Genomic DNA, 20,627 nt, shown 5'->3' on the forward strand with positions numbered 1-20,627 from the left:
AAAAGAAATTTAGCTTAGTGTATTCAAAATAAGTGAAGGTTGAAACTGAATCTATTACGACTGGTAGACTATTGAATCCAGCGAAACTCATTGTAATGCTGAAAACAGTTTTGTTTGTACACAAAAAATACAAGATTGTCTTCAGTTATACTTTATGATTGTGATGGAGCAAAATTAATTCGGTTAATAGATTCTAAAATGAACATTAAACATTACTATTATTATTCTAAGCATGTTGTCTATGATCCTACGATAGGCTTATTTCTAAACTAAACCATGAAAACTTACCTAAGCTGTTCTTTGCACTAAGGTAACTGACTATGTGATCTTTACATGCAGACCTAACACGTGAAACCTCCAGATGTCGTGCAGCTTTGTAGATCTCTTTTACTTGATTGTGTGGCACCTCAAGTCTAAAAAAATTTTATATTTAAAAATATTAATTTTATTATTTAATACTTGACTGTATTAACGATGGATTTTCCATTGTGTCTTGTGTCTGATGTAGCCATATAAAATTGGGGGTGGTATTAAAGCATGGGATTAGACTCGGCCATACGATAAGATCGAGCCGAGTTAAAAAGAAAAAGTTGCAATAGCAAACAATCTTTAAAATTTATTCTCCATGCTGATTTTATTTAAGGAGGTACAGTATTGAATGGAATTGAAAAATGTTTAGCTTTACTTTTTTCTTATCAATTCTTTTTCAAAGACAGTTTCCTTGTGTTCTTTGATCTAATTTAAGGTCACAAACTGCATTTTATGTAAATTTAAATACTATAGGCTTACTGTATTGCGATAATTGTTTTCGTCTTTAAACGGTAAAAATGTAAAATATTAGTCTATTTGAACAATTTAAGCAGCTCGCTATAAATACCAACATGCATTGCGCAAAGATCGATATTTTTGTTTTGCTTCTGTGATGCACCCACTTTCAATAGATCATGAAGGCATATGAAATTTAAGAACCATAACTTTTCAGCGAAAATATCGGGTCTTCCCCAATTTGAAACGGATTCTCCCAAAAAATACCGAGAATGACCTGGTTTAATGTTTTTACATTACTTTTACAAAACGTCAACAATTGTAGGGAAAGTGTCATTAAGGTTAAATAAAATATGTGAAGATTTAATCATCATATGAACTTTTATTTTAAGAATAATTTTGACTATGACAAAATGTCTGGCTTTCTGAAAACTGAAAAAAACTTTCCCAAAAAGTGTAGCTATATTGGGAGAATGCATCACGATTATCAGCAGCACGAAAAAATAGACCTTTTAAATGTCACATATTTCCGCCTTCAGGGCATTAGTTAGATAAGCGCTCACAAGACGCGAGTTAAAAAACACATACGTTTTGCAACGCAACAACAACGTTATTGAAATATGTGCATGGAAATTGAAGGTACAATAGCACTAATTCTATGACCTAAAGATAATGTGTGCTGCTGAACTGTATTATTTGTCACCAGAGAAATCTATCATGAGATTGACAAATTATACATGACTCACTTTTGATCAAATTTTTAACCACTAGGTCATTGAAATAAAAAATTATGGTAACAGTTGTGAGATGGAATTGTGTCAGAAATAACATATTTAAATTGAGCATGGATAAGCAAGACACTCTCTACTGAATATGACAATTATATGAAAATCCAATTTTAAAAATGTTGATGGCAATATGATGTAACAGCATCTGATTAGCGAAAAATGTATATACAACACTATTAACAGTAGCTGCCATAATTTTTTAAATTCAACATTTATTTCAACCAACACAGTATAGTACATTTACAAAACATAATCAGTTTTGACGGCGGGGTGGATCGTTAAGTTCTTTAGTGGAACCCAGGGGTGGATCCAGGATATTGAAATAGGGGTGGCGTAGCTTTGCGAGCGAAGCGAGCAAACATTGGCTGGGGGCCAGGGGGCCGCCAAGGGCACCCGGTCGGGGTCCAGGGGCCGACGGCCACAGGGAAATTTTGCCGTTCTAGTGCATTGTAAGTCGTTTAAAACGATTTACAAACATCTCATAATGTCATTTACCAAACACTCTAAAGCTCGCAAATTACGACATGTGGAACATGCAGCTGATACTTACCTAGGGTACCAAATGCAAGCTAACAACTTGCCTGTACTTTACATCTAAATTTTTACAACGCGACGATGTTTTTCAGCTTTTATAAACTTGTCCTAGCCTAGGCCGGTATTATTTTCTTACACGCGCGCCGGGTCGATCGCGGTCACTACTTCTTGCAGCAGTAACATGACGTCACGTTAAAGCGGGTCGTCACAGAGTCTCATGCATATTAATGAAGCAAACTTGCTGAGAGTGTTTTCACCACGCAACACATGCGACGCGAGATTTATCGAAACTCCGAGCCATCTACTGACGGTCATGTTTTTGACAATTAAAATCACGGCATATTCAACGACCTGGTTTAAACGATCGTTTAAAAATTAGCGGTCCGGCTCGATTACATTATATTTAGTGATTTGAAAAAAACAAAACACCTCTTTTGTCATGATGTCATCGCGATGTGTTTATGAGAATCATCGACGGGAAAGCAAATAAAACAACAAGGGTCATGAAATGTTGCAGCATTGTTAATATTTTAATAGTAATACGTTTTAATAAAATGTAGCCCTAACGGGATAATTTTCATAGGCACTATACAGTCCTAGCCTTTGTTTTTATTGTACTTAATAAATGGGCGCGTAGTATAGTAGCACTGACCATGTTATTGTTATCTATTTTTAATCTATTTTAAAATAACCGGTTAAATTGCGTTATGCAGCAGAAACAGACCCATGTGGCTTCATCAACTCTATTGATCGTCTGAGGTACCGCTATTCTACAATACGGGAGTGACGATCACAAAGGATGCCGACCTGCTTAGTGGAACGCGACCAAGCTCACCACGTGGCTTTTATCAACTTTTTCTGTGACGCTAGAGATTGATAGTACACAAAGGATGTCGACGTACATGCTTGGTGGAATGCGATCAAGCTGACGATGTGCTCCGACGTACTATTTTCAATATGAAAATGTGCAAACCATCGGTGATTGATGACCGTCGAAACGATACGTGTTTTTAAAATCTATTTAATTTTTTTTATTTTTTTTTTTTAAATTTTTAAAAATAGGTTGGGGGGGGGGGCAGACGCCCCATACGCCCCACCCCCATCCCCCTCCCCCCCGCTAGATCCGCCACTGGAACCATACCCTCGTATTTTTTTTCTCTATAGGCCTATATGGCCGCAAATCGCATTTCCGGCTATTCTCTTTTGTTTATGAACTATAAGTTGGTGTAATTTCCAGCCCACAAATTTCAATTGCCGACCTTATATTGTCAGAGGACGGCATTCTCTTGCCGACCGAAATTAGGCTAGATCCCTCCTCCTTTCAAGCCTCCTAGCAACAACATGGTACATTAGGGATCGTATCATTGAGACTTTAACAGGCATATTCACCATCATGTGGTGTTTAGGTAAAAAACCATGGAATTAAGATGATCTCTGAATTCACTCAACCGTTGCATCTTGCACTTGCGTGTGAGCTGCATGCTTTCTCTATCAAGCAGCTGGCTGGGCACGTCACACGCACGCGGAGACCTGTGTAGGGGAATACCCTGTTATGTCAAGCAAACAACTATGCTCTGTGTACAGCTCGCTAGCTCCAGAACCACGATGTTCAGCAGTTATCAAATAGAACTTATCTTGTAAATTTTAGTGTTAGGTTTTTATATTTTAGTTAAAATATATATATATATATTAATTAAATTTATTAAGGCTTGACTAGGCCTGTAGTAAACAATCGTCGTGTTGTGTTAGTATGCCCAGCAAAAAAAAAGTGGGAGGCCAAGCGGAACTCGCTGTTCAGCGGGGGGGATCGTACGATCCCCCGATCCCCCTGGTTACGGGCCTGGCGTTAGGTTATCTGACAATACCAGCATCCTGCCTTTCACTAGATTTTACGCATGACTGATCACAGTCCGCTCCTAGCTACAGTACACAAATGGCATACCATTTTTTTTTTCCATTTTGCACAGACCATTGTATTGACCAATTTGTATGTAACAAGTTTAAATAATTTTTACTGTTAAATGGAAAGAAGTTACTGATGCCATATAATACAATGCTCCAAAATTATTTTCGCAAAATTGTAAAATTAGTCTACATCAAGTATCATGGGAAATCCTATTTCCGTTTTTCTATTAGCAAACCCAGTATGGATGAGATGGAAAAAATGATTATTGCAAAATTAAAAAAAGAAAAACTTACTGTGAAACGTAAGAATAGTTTACAATCATTTCAACAGCATTTGCATCAACTCCTTCTAAACTGTGCATCAATAAACCCTCACTATGTTGTTGACGACACAAATCTGCGATGTAAGGACTCGTACATGACAACACAGCACGGTGGGCAAGGATCTCCTGGTTACCAACGGAAAGGATCAGATCAATATTTTGACGGTGTTTACGAAGTTCATTCATACATTTTAATGTTGACATAGGTCCCTGGTCGTCGCTGTAAACTAGCATAATGTCCGCTACCTGTTCCTCGCGTGGATATTGGTCTGAAAATAAAACACCTTTCAATGTTTAAATGGGTACACTATTAATTTATTTGTCATGATTTATGGGTTTTAACAAAGCAAATTATGATGGTTGATGACAAAACAGCGAGACACAATGCATTGATGAGTGCCACAAGGATACTCATAAAACCTGCCTAAAAATGCAGATACAGTTGATTGATTGAATTAAGTCTAGGCCTCGTACTGGTATGAGAGAACTGCCAAATAAAACGTCACACAGTTCTGATTGGCTATAAACGTTTAATGTGTCGTGAGTTGATTTGGACAATTTTTTTATTCAATAAAAACATATGAAAATGTATAATGTACTGTAAGAATACAGATGCCATAACAAATGTTTGTATAGTTTACAAAACATAATCAAAAAAGTAAAGTTTAAAAGAGATGTTTATTCTGTTGCTTGAGTCTTTATGAAACTTTTATACCAATAATTATATTATTGCTGTTATTTACAAGCCTGTGGTAGGCCTATGATACTGACTATTATTCGTTTTGGAAAAACGACTACTCAATGGCTACGCCAGCTACCACGAAACATACCATGCATACCACGCATTCTATTGTTCTAGGTTTGTTCTTTATTTTCATCATGTGCAATATTACTGAGCATATTTGGAGTTGTGATCATGGAATTTGTACCGGTAGTGAACAGTTTGTACGTTCGTGTTTTGAACAATACAATGTTAACTTTTATTCGTAAAACCATGATGTATCGGCAACTGATATTCCACATGGCAGTGCATTGTTGGTGCCGAGAACTGTTTCTGCCAGCTGAGCTGAACTTTATATTATTTTGACCAGTCGTTCCAGCCCCGGCGGATTAATGTTCGTGTTACCCAGACGGAATAAATACAGTTCACCCCGTTTATACTACGTCAATTCTGTGGCAAAATTTACTATGCTGTTGTTAAGCGGCGATGTGGAGCCTAATCCAGGACCAACTAATTCGTCTGATCAATCTGAACATCATCTCAACGTGTACTACCAGAATGTTTGCAGCCTAAAGAATAAGGTAACCTGTTACAAAACTGAACTTGTTAGTCATTTATTAGCTAACAAGTTCCAAATAGTGGGCTTATGCGAAACCTGGCTAAATGACACTATATTAGATGCCGATGGTCCCCTATTATTTAATTTAACTATTAATTTGCGGATGATTTTAAACTCTTTAATACTATCAATGGCCCTAATGATACTGTTTCCCTTCAAAATGACCTTGGTACTCTCTTCAGATGGACCACCACCTGGAAGCTGAGTTTAAACTTACCAAAATGCAAAATAATGACGATGATGATACAGCATACATTATCATGTTTTGGAAAGAATTGACCGTCATAAAGATCTTGGTATTATTATCGACTGTAACTTAAATTTTATTCCTCAAGTTGATGTTGCTGTTAGTAAAGCAAATAGAATGTTGGGCATGATTCGTCGTAATTGCTGGTGTTTTAAAAATTCTAATACTTTAATTCATTTATATGTTTCTCTTGTCCGTCCTCATCTTGAATACTGTAGTGTTGTGTCTAATTCGTTTTCGTCTGCTCATAGTACCCGTCTTCAAAGAGTACAAGATCGTTTTGCATGTTTTGTGTATTCTACTTGTCACTGCCCTCCTTTATAGCTGTCTCTCTCCCTTCTCCTGTCTCTCGTCGTTCCATGTTCGATCTTCAGTTTTTGTATAAGTGTATGAATTCTCATTTCAATTGTAATTTTATCTCCATGTTTTCCTTTCATGTTAAAGCTATTGGTTGTCGTACGACCTCTTTCTCTTTTTTAAAGAACCGCTTCACATAATCGACTATCTCCCGTCACAACGACCTCTGGTAAGTGACCACCTCTATGGAATGACCACTGTCTCTTTTAAGAGACCAATTATCTTAATCGACCACCTCTCGGAAGTGGTCAATGATGAGAAGCGGTCCCTTAAGGGACAGTGGTCATTCAATAGAGGTGGTCACTTTCGAGAGGTCATTGTGATGGGAGATGGTCGATTATGAGAAGCAGTCTCTTTAAAAGAGGTTGTCACTTACGAGAGGTGGGGTCGTTGAGAGAGGTGGTCCTTTAAAAGAGTCGTCACTGACAATTATGAGAAGTGGTCCTTTAATAGAGAGAAAGAGGTCATGGTCCCTTAAAAGAGGTGTGGTCCTTAAGAGAGGTGGCCGATTATGAGAAGCGGTCCTTTAATAGAGAGAAAGAGGTCGTGGTCCCTTAAAAGAGGTGTGGTCCTTACGAGAGGTGGTCGCTTACGAGAGGTGGTCGATTATGAGAAGTGGTCCCTTATGAGAGGAGGTGATCCCTTACGAGAGGTGGTCGATTATGAGAAGCAGTCCTTTAATAGAGAGAAAGAGGTCGTGGTCCCTTAAAAGAGGTGTGGTCCTTAAGAGAGGTGGCCGCTTACGAGAAGTGGTCCCTTATGAGAGTAGGTGATCCCTTAACAGAGATGGTTGCTTACGATGTGTGGTCGTTTAGAAAGTTGGTTGCTTATGAGAGGTGGAAATACTGATAGCCAAGTAAAGATCGATGCATTTGCACATGAATGAGACATTTTTGTTAAATATATAACATTTTCTACATTAGCTGGCGATAGTAACTACATAAGCTGGGAGGCAATTTTCGTTTCTACATTAGCTGGTGTTGATTTTTATTTACTACATAAGCTGTTGGTGTTTCTACATAAGCTGGAGGTTTTACTGCATAAGCGGTGGGTTGTTCTACATTAACGGTTGTTTCGACATTAGCTGGCGTTTTCTACATTAACGGTTGTTTCGACATTAGCTGGCGTTTTCTACATTAACGGTTGTAACAAGGCCTACAAAACTAAGCCTAGCTATCCACGAGAGCACATTCAGCACGAGCTACTTTAGGTACAGTAGTGCATTTTTTCCTCTTTATATCATAATTTACCATAAAATGTACATTTAAGGAATGACCTGGTTTAATGTTTTTAAAATAATATTATATGCATTATTTTTACAAAACGTCAAAAATAGGAATCAATTTCTGGACCTTATTTTTTTCATTTTTGGTTTGATTTCAAATTATTATATTTTTTCCTGTATTTATTTATTCATTATTTTATCTGGTTAATAATTATATTGATTTTTATTTTTAATTGTTATTTTCTTGTCAAATTGCATTGTACTGAGGAGGGTAATAATGACCAGCTTCGGCCGGATGGACCAATACATATCTTCGAAAATGAAAACCTCAACAAAAAAACGAGTATTTTAAAAATATATAACTAATGTGCAATATGATTATGAATGACCACAAACATCAATTATCAAATATCAATTACTAATCAAATTGGTTTAACAACTATGGCGACCATACTTTCATTACCATCTTCTATTTGTAGTCTAAAGCATGTTTAGAATTGCATTACAAACTACTTTCACTAATGAATCTATAAGACGTTATACAATTACCTAATGCAAAAATCTACATAAGATTATCGCAATTCCTTTGGCTATATTTATCAACTTTTGAAACATGCACTAATATCCAAATCTTCAATCTTATATTCCCGCTTAATATATTTTTTTGTCCTGCACATTCTGTTTTAAATATTTGATGCACTGCCCCTATGGCAAGTGCTAAAACAATAAACAAAATAATCAGTGTTGACAATTTTCGTTTAAAAAATATTATATTATAATTTACATCTTTCATAAATGCTGAATGGAAAATATTATCATGGTAGACGTATTGTTTGTATTTCATTCAACTGGAACTAACACATCACTTGGCAACCAAAAATACTACTTGATTATTAAAATAAATTTGGAAAGGTACTAATAATAATATTTTGCTGTATCAAAGAGACATTTACTACAGAATTTATACAAAATATACAGTAATTACAAAAAGCGGATCAACGTTTCAAAACAATAATCAAGATCAAGTTTTAATTAATATGCACTTAGCACCCATGTTGGTGACAGGTAATGTAGCTAAGTGAATAATTAGAATTCTACTACATTTAGATAAACAATTTTGCTTCTATTTAATCAAATTATTTATCGAGTGTATTTAAAGTTTGAAATAATAATTCTTAAAAAGAGAAACCTGCCATTACAAATTCTCAAATCCCACTAAAATATCTCAATATTGTTTTCTTTTTATAGTTTTCTAAATCTCTATCTCTAACAGAGACTTTCATTTTAAAACACAGACACATACCCAACTACAATTTGATTTTGGCAATTTTGGAATTGTTGCAGCCATCATGAATTTGGAGTCACATTGTTCATTTATAAGCATTTTGATGACATTTCCAATCTTTTAAACAGTTTTGAAAGCCAATTTAATAAGGCATTAAAAATACAATTTTTGAATCTTGACGACCATCTTGGATTTTGAGTCGCATATTAAATTATTAGATATGTGCCGAGGATGACTATCCACTCTAAAAAGTTTAATAGGCATTACTATAATTTATATCAAATTTGGCAGCCATTTTTAATTTTGGCCGCCATCTTGTATTTAGGGCAAAACTCAGTGTGGCCCCCAAGTTTATTTAAAAAAGTATAGTGTTAGGATGACAAATCCACTAAGAAAACCTTGACAGGAAAAAATGGCAACCTTTTCTAGCCATGGACCAGTCTCTGAAGTTTATTGAGCCCTTATGATTAAAGCTCTGTCTATACTATCAAACTAGTTTGACGAAAAAAAAGTATGATTTGCCCAAATATGGTAGTGATATGACATCATGTCCATATATGGGCACATCATATTTTGTTGACACATAAAGTTTGATAGTGTAGACATAGCTTTAGGTAAAATTTTGGTCAAAATCTGTTGAGTAATCATACTAACACTAACACTAACAGACAAAGAAATTAATAAACTGAGATGATTTTATTTTAGTTTAACCTTCAATAGCGGTGGTAAAGTAATAAATACCTAAGAATACTTCATAAATTGTTTGTAATTGCAGTTTTTTCCTTAGTAACCTAACACTTGCACTGTTTATATACCATTTAGTTGTTGTTCTTTCGTCTGAAAACCATAGTATGCTGTTCAAACCATGTCTCCACCAAATAGGTTTTGGTTGGCTAATAATACAATAATAGTAGCCATGGTTACTGTAAATAGGTACAGATATAATTAAAAGTTGTTTTGTTAAATTAGATTTGTTACAAAAAGGATTAGTTTTGTTCATCAGACAATGAACATTTACCAATTGTAAACATGTTGGCTACATTGAATTAATCTGAAGGCATGTACAGCTGAGTTGGCATTTATCAATATATGCTTTTGAATATAAAATATTTAAGAAATACTTAATCTAACTAGATATATTTTAAACTAATTCGCCATTATAGAGAAGAAATCGACAAGATCAAATCTAGTTATTGAATACTGTAAAGGCCAAAATTTTTGCGCACCCTTTATTTTCACGAGTGAAAAGCTTGTAGTGTATAGAAAACGGCAAAAATACCATCGCCATGCTCTCCACCACCAGAGATCCATCCGGCCGGCATCGTGACGTGTCCGTTCGTTGTTTTGTAGAAACAACAGTAATTTGGTAGAGTACATTAATTATGGGGGTGTTCACTATCCAAGAGCCTATTCAACAAGTGCGTCACCCACTGTGTAGCCAAAATATTTATTTATTTACATCTCTAAATTTAGAATCGCGTATTCTCGTGTCGTGTAAATTACACAAGAAACTCAAATCGCAAAAATAAAAGGTCGCGAAATAGTTTAAAATGTAAAATCGCAAAAATATAGGGCTACGAAAATGTTGGCCTTTACAAATTATAGTATATAGATTTGGCTATAATTTAATACTAAAATCCATATTTTTCTATAAACATTGATTCAAAATATGATTGTTGTCAAACTTATTTAAATAGAAGACGGTTTACGTATCATTCAAATTAAAGCTCATCTAAAGCCTGATAACGTACACAAATTCAACCACTACAGTAGCTTTTATGGTGTTCAAGCTATGTTTTTAAAATTGGGATTTTCAGTTGAACTATAATGCTATATACTAAGGGAGCGTGCCCAAATGTTTTTACTCCGTTTAACTTGTTGTAACGCAACTAGTTTAACGATTTACCGTTATATGCAAGCTAATTTAAATGGGGTTGGGCGTGTTCAGTGAGGCATATCAAGCCCTCCGTTTACTAGCTACTATGCTGTTATGATCACTCCATTGTTTAACGCGTAATTAACGGGAGACCGGACATGCCGTTCAGTGTTGCGTAACGATGATTCCAACGCGTTATTAACAGTCCTTGTTATGGTATGTTGCGTGAAATCCTATGATGACTCAAAATAACGGGTTATTAGCAGTCCGGTCATTGTTGTTACAACGCGTTGTTAACATGATTGTTAATTCGTTTAATAGCTTTTTGGGCTCGTGTGTTATGTTATAATTATATTTATTAAAATAATCATGTATTATACTGTATCCTAGGCCTACCGTAAAATAAAAATATATATAGGCCTAGGCCTACACGGTAAAATAAAAATATATAGGTCTAAGCATACTATTTACGATCCGATTCATGGTATTTTTTAGCCTGGTACGTCGGGCGACACGTGTCTAAATTTCTAATAGCCGACTTTCACCTGAAAAAAAATACGAATTTTTGATCCCTGGATGTAACATGATATCGACGCGAATACCGCACTACAGAGAGCTAGGCCATGAACGATTCGTTAAAAGTACACCGCCAGACAATCGCGTAGCTATTGTTTAGATTACACTATAAACAATTAATAACAAAGAAAGCCTAGAAAGATAAGCTCCTCCTCTCGTTAAAATTGTTAAATAATTTTGCTTTGACTGAGCCATTTTGTGACTGTTTCAACTCTTATCCATAACATTTCATTAATTAAACAATCAAATATAGATTTGCACTTTAGACAATATTTTTTTAAATAATTTATTGTATCAGTTCAGACTGTGAAGAACATGGATTTCGAAAGGTACACTTTATTTAACGCCAGGAATTCTTCTCACGGAAAAAAATGTGCTGATTGCAATCTGCATAAGCAACCAAAGATCCTGTATCTTTCTGGGATTCTGCCTTTTCCCCAGATGCATTGTTATTTGTATATGACATAAAACCTCAGTACTGTGGAATGATGCTACTCTATATAGGCCTACTGTCATTCAATACTATCGTCCGTTAGCTCGGCGTTTAACGGACACAAACACTTAGTAACCTGTGGAATAATTCTATACTCTGTATGTTGTCATTCAATACTATCGTCCGTTAGATCGGCGTTTAACGGACACAAAAACTCAGTAGATTGTGGAATGATGCTACTCTACTGTAATTCAATACTATCGTCCGTTAGATCGGCGTTTAACGGACACAAAAACTCAGTAGATTGTGGAATAATTCTATACTCTGTATGTTGTCATTCAATACTATCGTCCGTTAGATCGGCGTTTAACGGACACAAAAACTCAGTAGATTGTGGAATGATGCTACTCTACTGTAATTCAATACTATCGTCCGTTAGATCGGCGTTTAACGGACACAAAAACTCAGTAGATTGTGGAATGATGCTACTCTACTGTAATTCAATACTATCGTCCGTTAGATCGGCGTTTAACGGACACAAAAACTCAGTAGATTGTGGAATGATGCTACTCTATTGTAATTCAATACTATCGTCCGTTAGCTCGGCGTTCAACGGACACAACAACTCAGTAGATTGTGGAATGATGCTACTCTACTGTAATTCAATACTATCGTCCGTTAGATCGGCGTTTAACGGACACAAAAACTCAGTAACCTGTGGAATGATGCTATAATATGCTGTCATTCAATACTATCGTCCGTTAGCTCGGCGTTTAACTGACACAAAAACTCAGTAAATTGTGGAATGATTCTACTCTATTGTAATTCAATACTATCGTCCGTTAGCTCGGCGTTTAACGGACACAAACACTCAGTAACCTGTGGAATGATGCTATACTCTATCTGTCATTTAATACTATCGTCCGTTAGATCGGCGTTTAACGGACACAAAAACTCAGTAGATTGTGGAATGATGCTACTCTACTGTAATTCAATACTATCGTCCGTTAGATCGGCGTTTAACGGACACAAAAACTCAGTAGATTGTGGAATGATGCTACTCTACTGTAATTCAATACTATCGTCCGTTAGCTCGGCGTTTAACGGACACAAAAACTCAGTAAATTGTGGAATGATGCTACTCTATTGTAATTCAATACTATCGTCCGTTAGCTCGGCGTTTAACGGACACAAAAACTCAGTAGATTGTGGAATGATGCTACTCTACTGTAGGCCTAATTCAATACTATCGTCCGTTAGATCGGCGTTTAACGGACACAAAAACTCAGTAAACTGTAGAATGATACTACACTCTATATATTAGGCCTACTGTCATTTAATAATATCGTCCGTAAACTCGGCATTTAACGGACTCAAAAACTCAGTAAAACTGTGGAATATGATGCTATATAATACTGTCATTCAATACTATCGTCCGTTAGCTCGGCGTTTAACGGACTCAAAAACCCAGTATACTGTGGAATGATGGTATACTCTGTAGGCTTATGCTGTCATTCAATACTATCGTCCGTAAACTCGGCGTTTAACGGACACAGAAACTCAGTAAATTGTGGAATGATGCTACACTCTGTCATTTAATACTATCGTCCGTTAGCTCGGCGTTTAACGGACACAAAAACTCAGTAACCTGTGGAATGATGCTATACTCTATATTATGCTGTCATTCAATACTATCGTCCGTTAGCTCGGCGTTTAACGGACACAAAAACTCAGTAAACTCCGGGAATGATGGGTATTCGAATGATGGGTATTCGAATGATGCATACTCTATATACTGTCATCTATCGCCCGTTAACTCGGCGTTTAATGGAACAACGCACTGAATAGTAAATTCGCCCTTGGTTGAGAGCAAGTAGGGGAATTCCCTTTTTTGCGACGCCTCCCTACTGCAAGAAGGCAATTGCACATTGTTTTTATATATTTATTTTATATATATACTGTATAAGTGTTTTGCCTATTACACCATTTAGGCCTAAATAGAAACAATAATTGTTAATGTACACAGTTTTTTTTTGTATTTTGTAATAAACATGACACCCTAGCAGCAGCATCACGGAGGCTGCCAAAAACACTGTGGTGCGTGTGTACATCGCATCGCGGTGATAAAAAACCATGTGCTTGCTAATAACGTGACGTCATATCGCCCAAAGTTTCATCCTCTGTTTTTGGACACATTCGAGGTCAGCGATAGTTAAAGTAATGATTTATTTACGTAATACAATAATTGTTCATGTACACAGTTTTTTTAGTATTTTGTAATAAACATGACACCCTTGCAGCAGCATCACGGAGGCTGGCCAAAAACACTGTGGTGCGTGTTGTACATCGCTTCGCGGTGATAAAAAAAACCATGTGCTTGATAATAACGTGACGTCATATCGCCCAAAGTTTCCTCCTCTGTTTTTCGTGTTTTGGACACTGCTACTCCTCCTCGCGCGGCAACTACAGTCAGTAAATGTTTTAGCTCTAGATAGACGGCGACCGGTTTCTATATTGTTTGGTCCATACCGTCTCCATAAAGGCTATACATGCTGATACTATCGATACGACAGTCGGGGTTTTATCTGTGTTTACAATTTCTTTTTTCGGTCAAGTGTACAGGGTAAAAAATAAAAAAGGAATTAACGTCAAGCATGCTAAACAAAAAATTTGTATATTATAGGAATGTTCTATAAGTTGAAAATGTTCAACAAAAATTGTGGAATTGTAGATGCTGATAATTTAATGTTGGGTAAGGTTGTTTTAACAGCATTTTTTTGCCGTCGAAATGACGGTTTACCACATCATCTGCAGTTTCAAGGCCCTTTCTACAGCAATTGCCGTCGATCTTCATATTATTATTAGATATTATTGTATTGAACTGTAATGTGTGGTGTGATATTGTCCGTTAAATGAGCGTTTAACGAATATAAAAACGATCTGTTAGGTCGGCGTTTAACGGACGAAAACAACGGACGTTGTTCTTCCGTTGTACGCGTTAGATAGTAAATTCAATTTCATTGTACAGTATTAACCACTATGATACGCTCTGCTGAGTACAGACCGCCCAACTCATTAACGTTTTGCATATTATTAACGCATTTAAAAGTCTATTAACGGAGTAAAAACATTTGGGCACGCTCCCTAAACATAAATGCCTAAACTAGACAACACCAGTAATGCAAAACTTGTATGTCAATAAATACTTAAGTTACATCTTACAGTAATACAAGGCAAATTGAATGGTTTGTATAGACAATGCTGACGTTCCTATGTGACTAACACAACACTGCCTTGCTTGCTTACTGTACATTGGCCAGGAAAATCAATATTTATATTGTCTGATTAGTAACAGAGAATACGGCATGCTGGTAAATGTTATGCTAACTACAGTATGTAGTAGATCCAGTTTGTGTTCTCCTAGTTGCACGAAATGTTCCCTAACTGAAAAACATGGTTTAAAAAAGCATTTCATGCCACGTGACCAAAAAAAATGGGTCTGTATTAATTACGGTCTTCTGTCGGTAGTCTTTTGAGCGGCCGACTGAATGTTCTGATACTACTATATTTAGAATGAATGTGTTACAATCTTTTTTGTTGGCATCATTTCTGAATCGACTGGACGTTGTTCGGTGTTGTCTGATCGTAAAAACGGTTGTCCCGGACGTGGAAGTGGAATCATTCATGCCTGCTTGGTTCCAGAACATATGTACTGGGTGCTTAAAAATGTAAACACAGCCAAGTAGGGGTGTATGTAAACTTAGTTTACAGCACATTTTTATGCCATTTTTACTACAGTATTTTCTGAGAAAAAAACTTACCATCGTCTTCATAATTTTCTGCCATTGTTATTCTTTTTCAGAGACTGTAGTATAATGGTCTATTGGCTTTTAATCAAAAATTCTTCAAAGGTCAATGGTTACTAGCTGCAAAATAAAATATTTCTTTATTAAGTAGTAGTAGCCTATAGTTATAGTGTGCATGCAAAGGTGTCTGTTCTTGGGATGAATGTTTGTGTGTTGAGCGTCTGGTCATGCAATGGAGGTCTGACTGGGCTCGCCAAATCACAGGCCATGTTTCCGGAGCCAAAAATTAACCGATAAACTGCCTGTGGAAACAGGGTTTAACTGTGGTTAAACCCTGTGGTATGCATGCGATAGCTGTATGTGCATGCGATGGATGTATGTGCATGCGATGGATGTATGTGCGTGCAATGGAGGTCTGTGCATGCGATAGATGTATGTGCATGCGATAGATGTATGTGTGTGCGATAGATGTATGTGCGTGCGATAGATGTATGTGCGTGCGATAGATGTATGTGCGTGCATTAGATGTATGTGCGTGCAATGGAGGTCTGTGCGTGCAATGGAGGTCTGTGCATGCTATGGAGGTCTGTGCGTGCGATGGAGGTCTGTGCGTGCGATGGAGGTCTGTGCATGCGATGGAGGTCTGTGCGTGCGATGGAGGTCTGTGCGTGCGATGGAGGTCTGTGCGTGCGATTGAGTTCTGTGCATGCGATGGAAGTTTGTGTGTGCGATGGAGGTTTGTGTTTGCGATGGAGGTCTGGATGTGCAAAGGAGGTCTGTGTGTGCAATGGAGGTCTGTGTGTGCAATGGAGATCTGTGTGTGATGGAGGTTTGTGTGTGCGATGGAGGTTTGTGTGTGCGATGGAGGTTTGTGTGTGCGATGGAGGTTTGTGTGTGCGATGGCGGTCTGGGTGTGCGATGGCGGTCTGGGTGTGCGATGGCGGTCTGGGTGTGCGAGTGTGTGATGGAGGTCTGTGTGCGTCGTGTGATTTAATACATAGTTGAGCATGAATAACTGGAATTCATAGAGAAAAAGACATCTAAAAAATAATCTGAAGACTAATTCTAATAAAGGCCTATTTAATTACTACTTACTACTACTAGTAGGCCTAGCCTGGCTAGGTAGTACTAGGCCTAGCATATTCTAGTCTATAGTTTGAAATTAATATGAATGAGCAAGAGAAACTACCTAGGTGGTCGCTTACGAGAGGTGGTCGATTATGAGAAGTGGTCCCTTATGAGAGGAGGTGATCCCTTACGAGAGGTGGTCGATTATGAGAAGCAGTCCTTTAATAGAGAGAAAGAGGTCGTGGTCCCTTAAAAGAGGTGTGGTCCTTAAGAGAGGTGGCCGCTTACGAGAAGTGGTCCCTTATGAGAGGAGGTGATCCCTTAACAGAGATGGTTGCTTACGATGTGTGGTCGTTTAGAAAGTTGGTTGCTTATGAGAGGTGGAAATACTGATAGCCAAGTAAAGATCGATGCATTTGCACATGAATGAGACATTTTTGTTAAATATATAACATTTTCTACATTAGCTGGCGATAGTAACTACATAAGCTGGGAGGCAATTTTCGTTACTACATAAGCTGTTGAATGTTTCTACATTAGCTGGTGTTGATTTTTATTTACTACATAAGCTGTTGGTGTTTCTACATAAGCTGGAGGTTTTACTGCATAAGCGGTGGGTTGTTCTACATTAACGGTTGTTTCGACATTAGCTGGCGTTTTCTACATTAACGGTTGTAACAAGGCCTACAAAACTAAGCCTAGCTATCCACGAGAGCACATTCAGCACGAGCTACTTTAGGTACAGTAGTGCATTTTTTCCTCTTTATATCATAATTTACCATAAAATGTACATTTAAGGAATGACCTGGTTTAATGTTTTTAAAATAATATTATATGCATTATTTTTACAAAACGTCAAAAATAGGAATCAATTTCTGGACCTTATTTTTTTCATTTTTGGTTTGATTTCAAACTATTATATTTTTTCCTGTATTTATTTATTCATTATTTTATCTGGTTAATAATTATATTGATTTTTATTTTTAATTGTTATTTTCTTGTCAAATTGCATTGTACTGAGGAGGGTAATAATGACCAGCTTCGGCCGGATGGACCAATACATATCTTCGAAAATAAAAACCTCAACAAAAAAACGAGTATTTTAAAAATATATAACAATGTGCAATATGATTATGAATGACCACAAACATCAATTATCAAATATCAATTACTAATCAAATTGGTTTAACAACTATGGCGACCATACTTTCATTACCATCTTCTATTTGTAGTCTAAAGCATGTTTAGAATTGCATTACAAACTACTTTCACTAATGAATCTATAAGACGTTATACAATTACCTAATGCAAAAATCTACATAAGATTATCGCAATTCCTTTGGCTATATTTATCAACTTTTGAAACATGCACTAATATCCAAATCTTCAATCTTATATTCCCGCTTAATATATTTTTTTGTCCTGCACATTCTGTTTTAAAATGGATATGAAAGGACTTTAAAATTTCACAAAAATGACTTTGTATGAATCCTTTTAATGTTAATAAACAGCACACAAAAAATTAGATTCAAATACCTAGTAGAACTTGAGAAATAAACAAATTAAATTTTGGTATAAAACGTCCGCAAAATGGCCGACCAACTGGCACGCCATCTTCATTTTTATGAACGTTCTATACGCACGTACGAGATCGTCAAATTTACAGTTTGAAACACCCGGGGTTGTAGCCACGGCAGTAGTCGTTTTGTGATTGGTTAATGAATTTTAATACAGTCCAATCACCGCCTTGTCTCGTTCGCGGACTGTGTGGTGTAAACAAAATAAACAAACCCATCCTACACGAAACTCACGTGTTGCAAGCTCCCTGTTGCTGCAGTCGTAGAAAATATCGATATTTCACAAATCAATAAAAAGTTATGTCTGCAAAGATTGTACGTGAAAAGAAGAAAGGGTGTATTTGTACATCTCACACTAAACCACTCACGCAGACTACAAAGTAGGCTAGGTCTAGTAGACTATTTCTGTAGTTTCTTCTAAATTCGCTAGTACTATACTAGGCTAGGCCTACACATAGAGTTACTCCATGGCCTACAGTACAAGAGAGTAGAAGTCGCCGGTCCACCGACGAACCTCCAGGAAGTGGACAAGGCGCGGGCGTAGACGTATGTAAAAGGCGACGTAAATAAAAAAGGTAAGCTTGTGTTGAACTTGTTTTTGGCTCTGACTTTTGTTATTGACTAATATAGTAATATAATAATACTAATAATTAAAGTAGAGCAGAGGTGAGGCAGAGAGGATTATTATAGTTTAGTTAGTACTGTAATTAAATAATAACCTCTTTCTGTTTGTTACCAAGTCATAAAATATAATACTATATAGGGCCTAGGTAGGATTGAATAAAAATAATAGTACATTTCCATCCATTTATTGGTCTTATCTTTGCAGATTTATGGAATCAACAGTACATGAGATGACTTTGAAGAACTGTAATAGTACTAGTAATAAAATTGTAAACATCAACAAATTATATGGCAGAAATAGTGTGTGGAATGAATTTTATTGAACAAATGTATCATAATGAGTTTGGAACAAGCAGGATTTTTCAAACGGGACATAAATTACTTTTGAGACCTGAGTGATACATTTTAATTCTATCAACACCAGCCAGCTCCATCATATTCAAGAGATGGATTCTTTCATAAATGTCCATTGTACATAGTATTTGGCTAAATAAATAAAAAAAGAAGTACAGTAGTGGTTTATTTGTTTATATACCCAGACCCATTTAGATGGTTAAAAACAAACACTATATGATGCACTGCTACTACTAGTGTACTGTCTAGTAGTACATTACCATAGTTACAGTATGACTGTAACCATAGCATGCATTCATGTCTAAAGCATTCTATTTGCATATTTTACTATTCTTCATAAATATTTAGTTCTGTAATTTTAATTGTCTGCGCTCATTCTATACTTGGTGTCTTAGTATACTGCATATGTATCGTGCAAGCATGATCCAAGTAGCATCTATTATAAAGTACGCTGGGCATCTTTCTATTCACCTGAAAAAAGGAAAATGAATAAGCATATGTTTATCTGCCCTCAAAACAAAATAATAATTTAGTATAATGTATTATGTAGGTTTGATCAACAGTTTAAAATAGCAATGCTCAGTATCCTGTTACCTTAATATTATAATTTGACTCTAACATTTGCGTTTCCATTCCAATCAATAAATACATTTGCTTATCCCGTCCATCAATTATCATAGTTGCACTCCAATTATAGACCTGTAGGTAGGTAAAAATACAAATGAATTGTTTATTTATACTGTATTAATAATATATGATACAAGCTCAAATACCCCTTACTAGACCTGGCCTGGCCTGTTATACCCTTTATTACTACATTAGAGAAAATCCACCTCTATTCATTTTATTGGGAATCCTAATATTTAGTATTCAGTGTTGCCTAGCCTAGCTAGGGCGGCATGTAATAACAAAAAAATATTTTAATATTAATGCGTTAGTCAGAAACGGACACTACAGCACACAACAATATTAATAAACGTACTTATAAATAATGTGTATATACATAATACAGTAACACAATTGTGCCTACCATTAACACCCTCAACGATACATCAAGGAGCATACGCTCTCAGCTCACCTCTGGCCGGGCGACTAAACACCGTAACAGTGTCATCACTACTAAAAAGGCCTAGCTAGCTCCAGGCCATGGCATTGTCAAACACCAATTACTCGTCCAACGGTTTCTTCAAAACGATGTTAACACCCGTGTTAACAAGACGATGTGGACGAATTTCCATCAAATTTCAGTTAATTACAACGAAATAATAAAATGAATGGTGTATACTAAATAGCGAAATAAACATCGCTCGCGAGAGGAGGGTCGAGAGAGAGGCCAAGGTGATCGACTCTGTGATTCTCACGCATGCGCAAAATAACTCAGCAAGATAGGCATTTGGCTATGAATTTCGTGAAAGGTGGCCTTGAAAAACGAAATTAAAATCCGTTTTAAAAAAAACATGGTTGATAACATGAATTAATTTTATTCGATTAAGCTAACATACTTATCCAAGAATAAAAGTATAAAAGCGATAAGTAATTACTAC

At 36.4% G+C, this 20,627-nt stretch overlaps 1 protein-coding gene and 2 long non-coding RNA genes across 4 annotated transcripts in view; 1 reads left to right on the forward strand and 2 right to left on the reverse strand.

The window, feature by feature from the left end:
* The window catches only part of LOC144837159 (influenza virus NS1A-binding protein homolog), a 45,738-nt gene that overhangs the window by 23,928 nt on the left and 1,183 nt on the right, over positions 1-20,627 (reverse strand). Inside the window, exons 2-4 of one of the 2 annotated variants that reach the window (XM_078692174.1) lie at positions 15,476-15,580; positions 4,287-4,584; positions 289-413 (exon numbers count right to left, since the gene is read on the reverse strand). In XM_078692174.1, coding sequence (XP_078548300.1) covers positions 289-413; positions 4,287-4,584; positions 15,476-15,500 — 448 coding nt within the window. In that variant the 5' untranslated portion in view covers positions 15,501-15,580. The remainder of the gene's footprint in view (positions 1-288; positions 414-4,286; positions 4,585-15,475; positions 15,581-20,627) is intronic. The other variant, XM_078692173.1, reaches the window with a different exon arrangement.
* On the forward strand, positions 18,208-19,240 carry LOC144838015 (uncharacterized). Its single transcript, XR_013611604.1, has 2 exons — positions 18,208-18,680; positions 18,935-19,240. It is a non-coding gene; the product is annotated as an uncharacterized LOC144838015 (long non-coding RNA).
* Positions 19,028-20,188, reverse strand: LOC144838014 (uncharacterized). The gene is made up of 3 exons (XR_013611603.1): positions 20,114-20,188; positions 19,678-19,782; positions 19,028-19,554 (listed from the first exon to the last, which is right to left on the reverse strand). It is a non-coding gene; the product is annotated as an uncharacterized LOC144838014 (long non-coding RNA).

Source organism: Antedon bifida, chromosome 3 (assembly GCF_963402885.1).
Source record: "Antedon bifida chromosome 3, ecAntBifi1.1, whole genome shotgun sequence".
NCBI lineage: Eukaryota > Metazoa > Echinodermata > Crinoidea > Comatulida > Antedonidae > Antedon > Antedon bifida.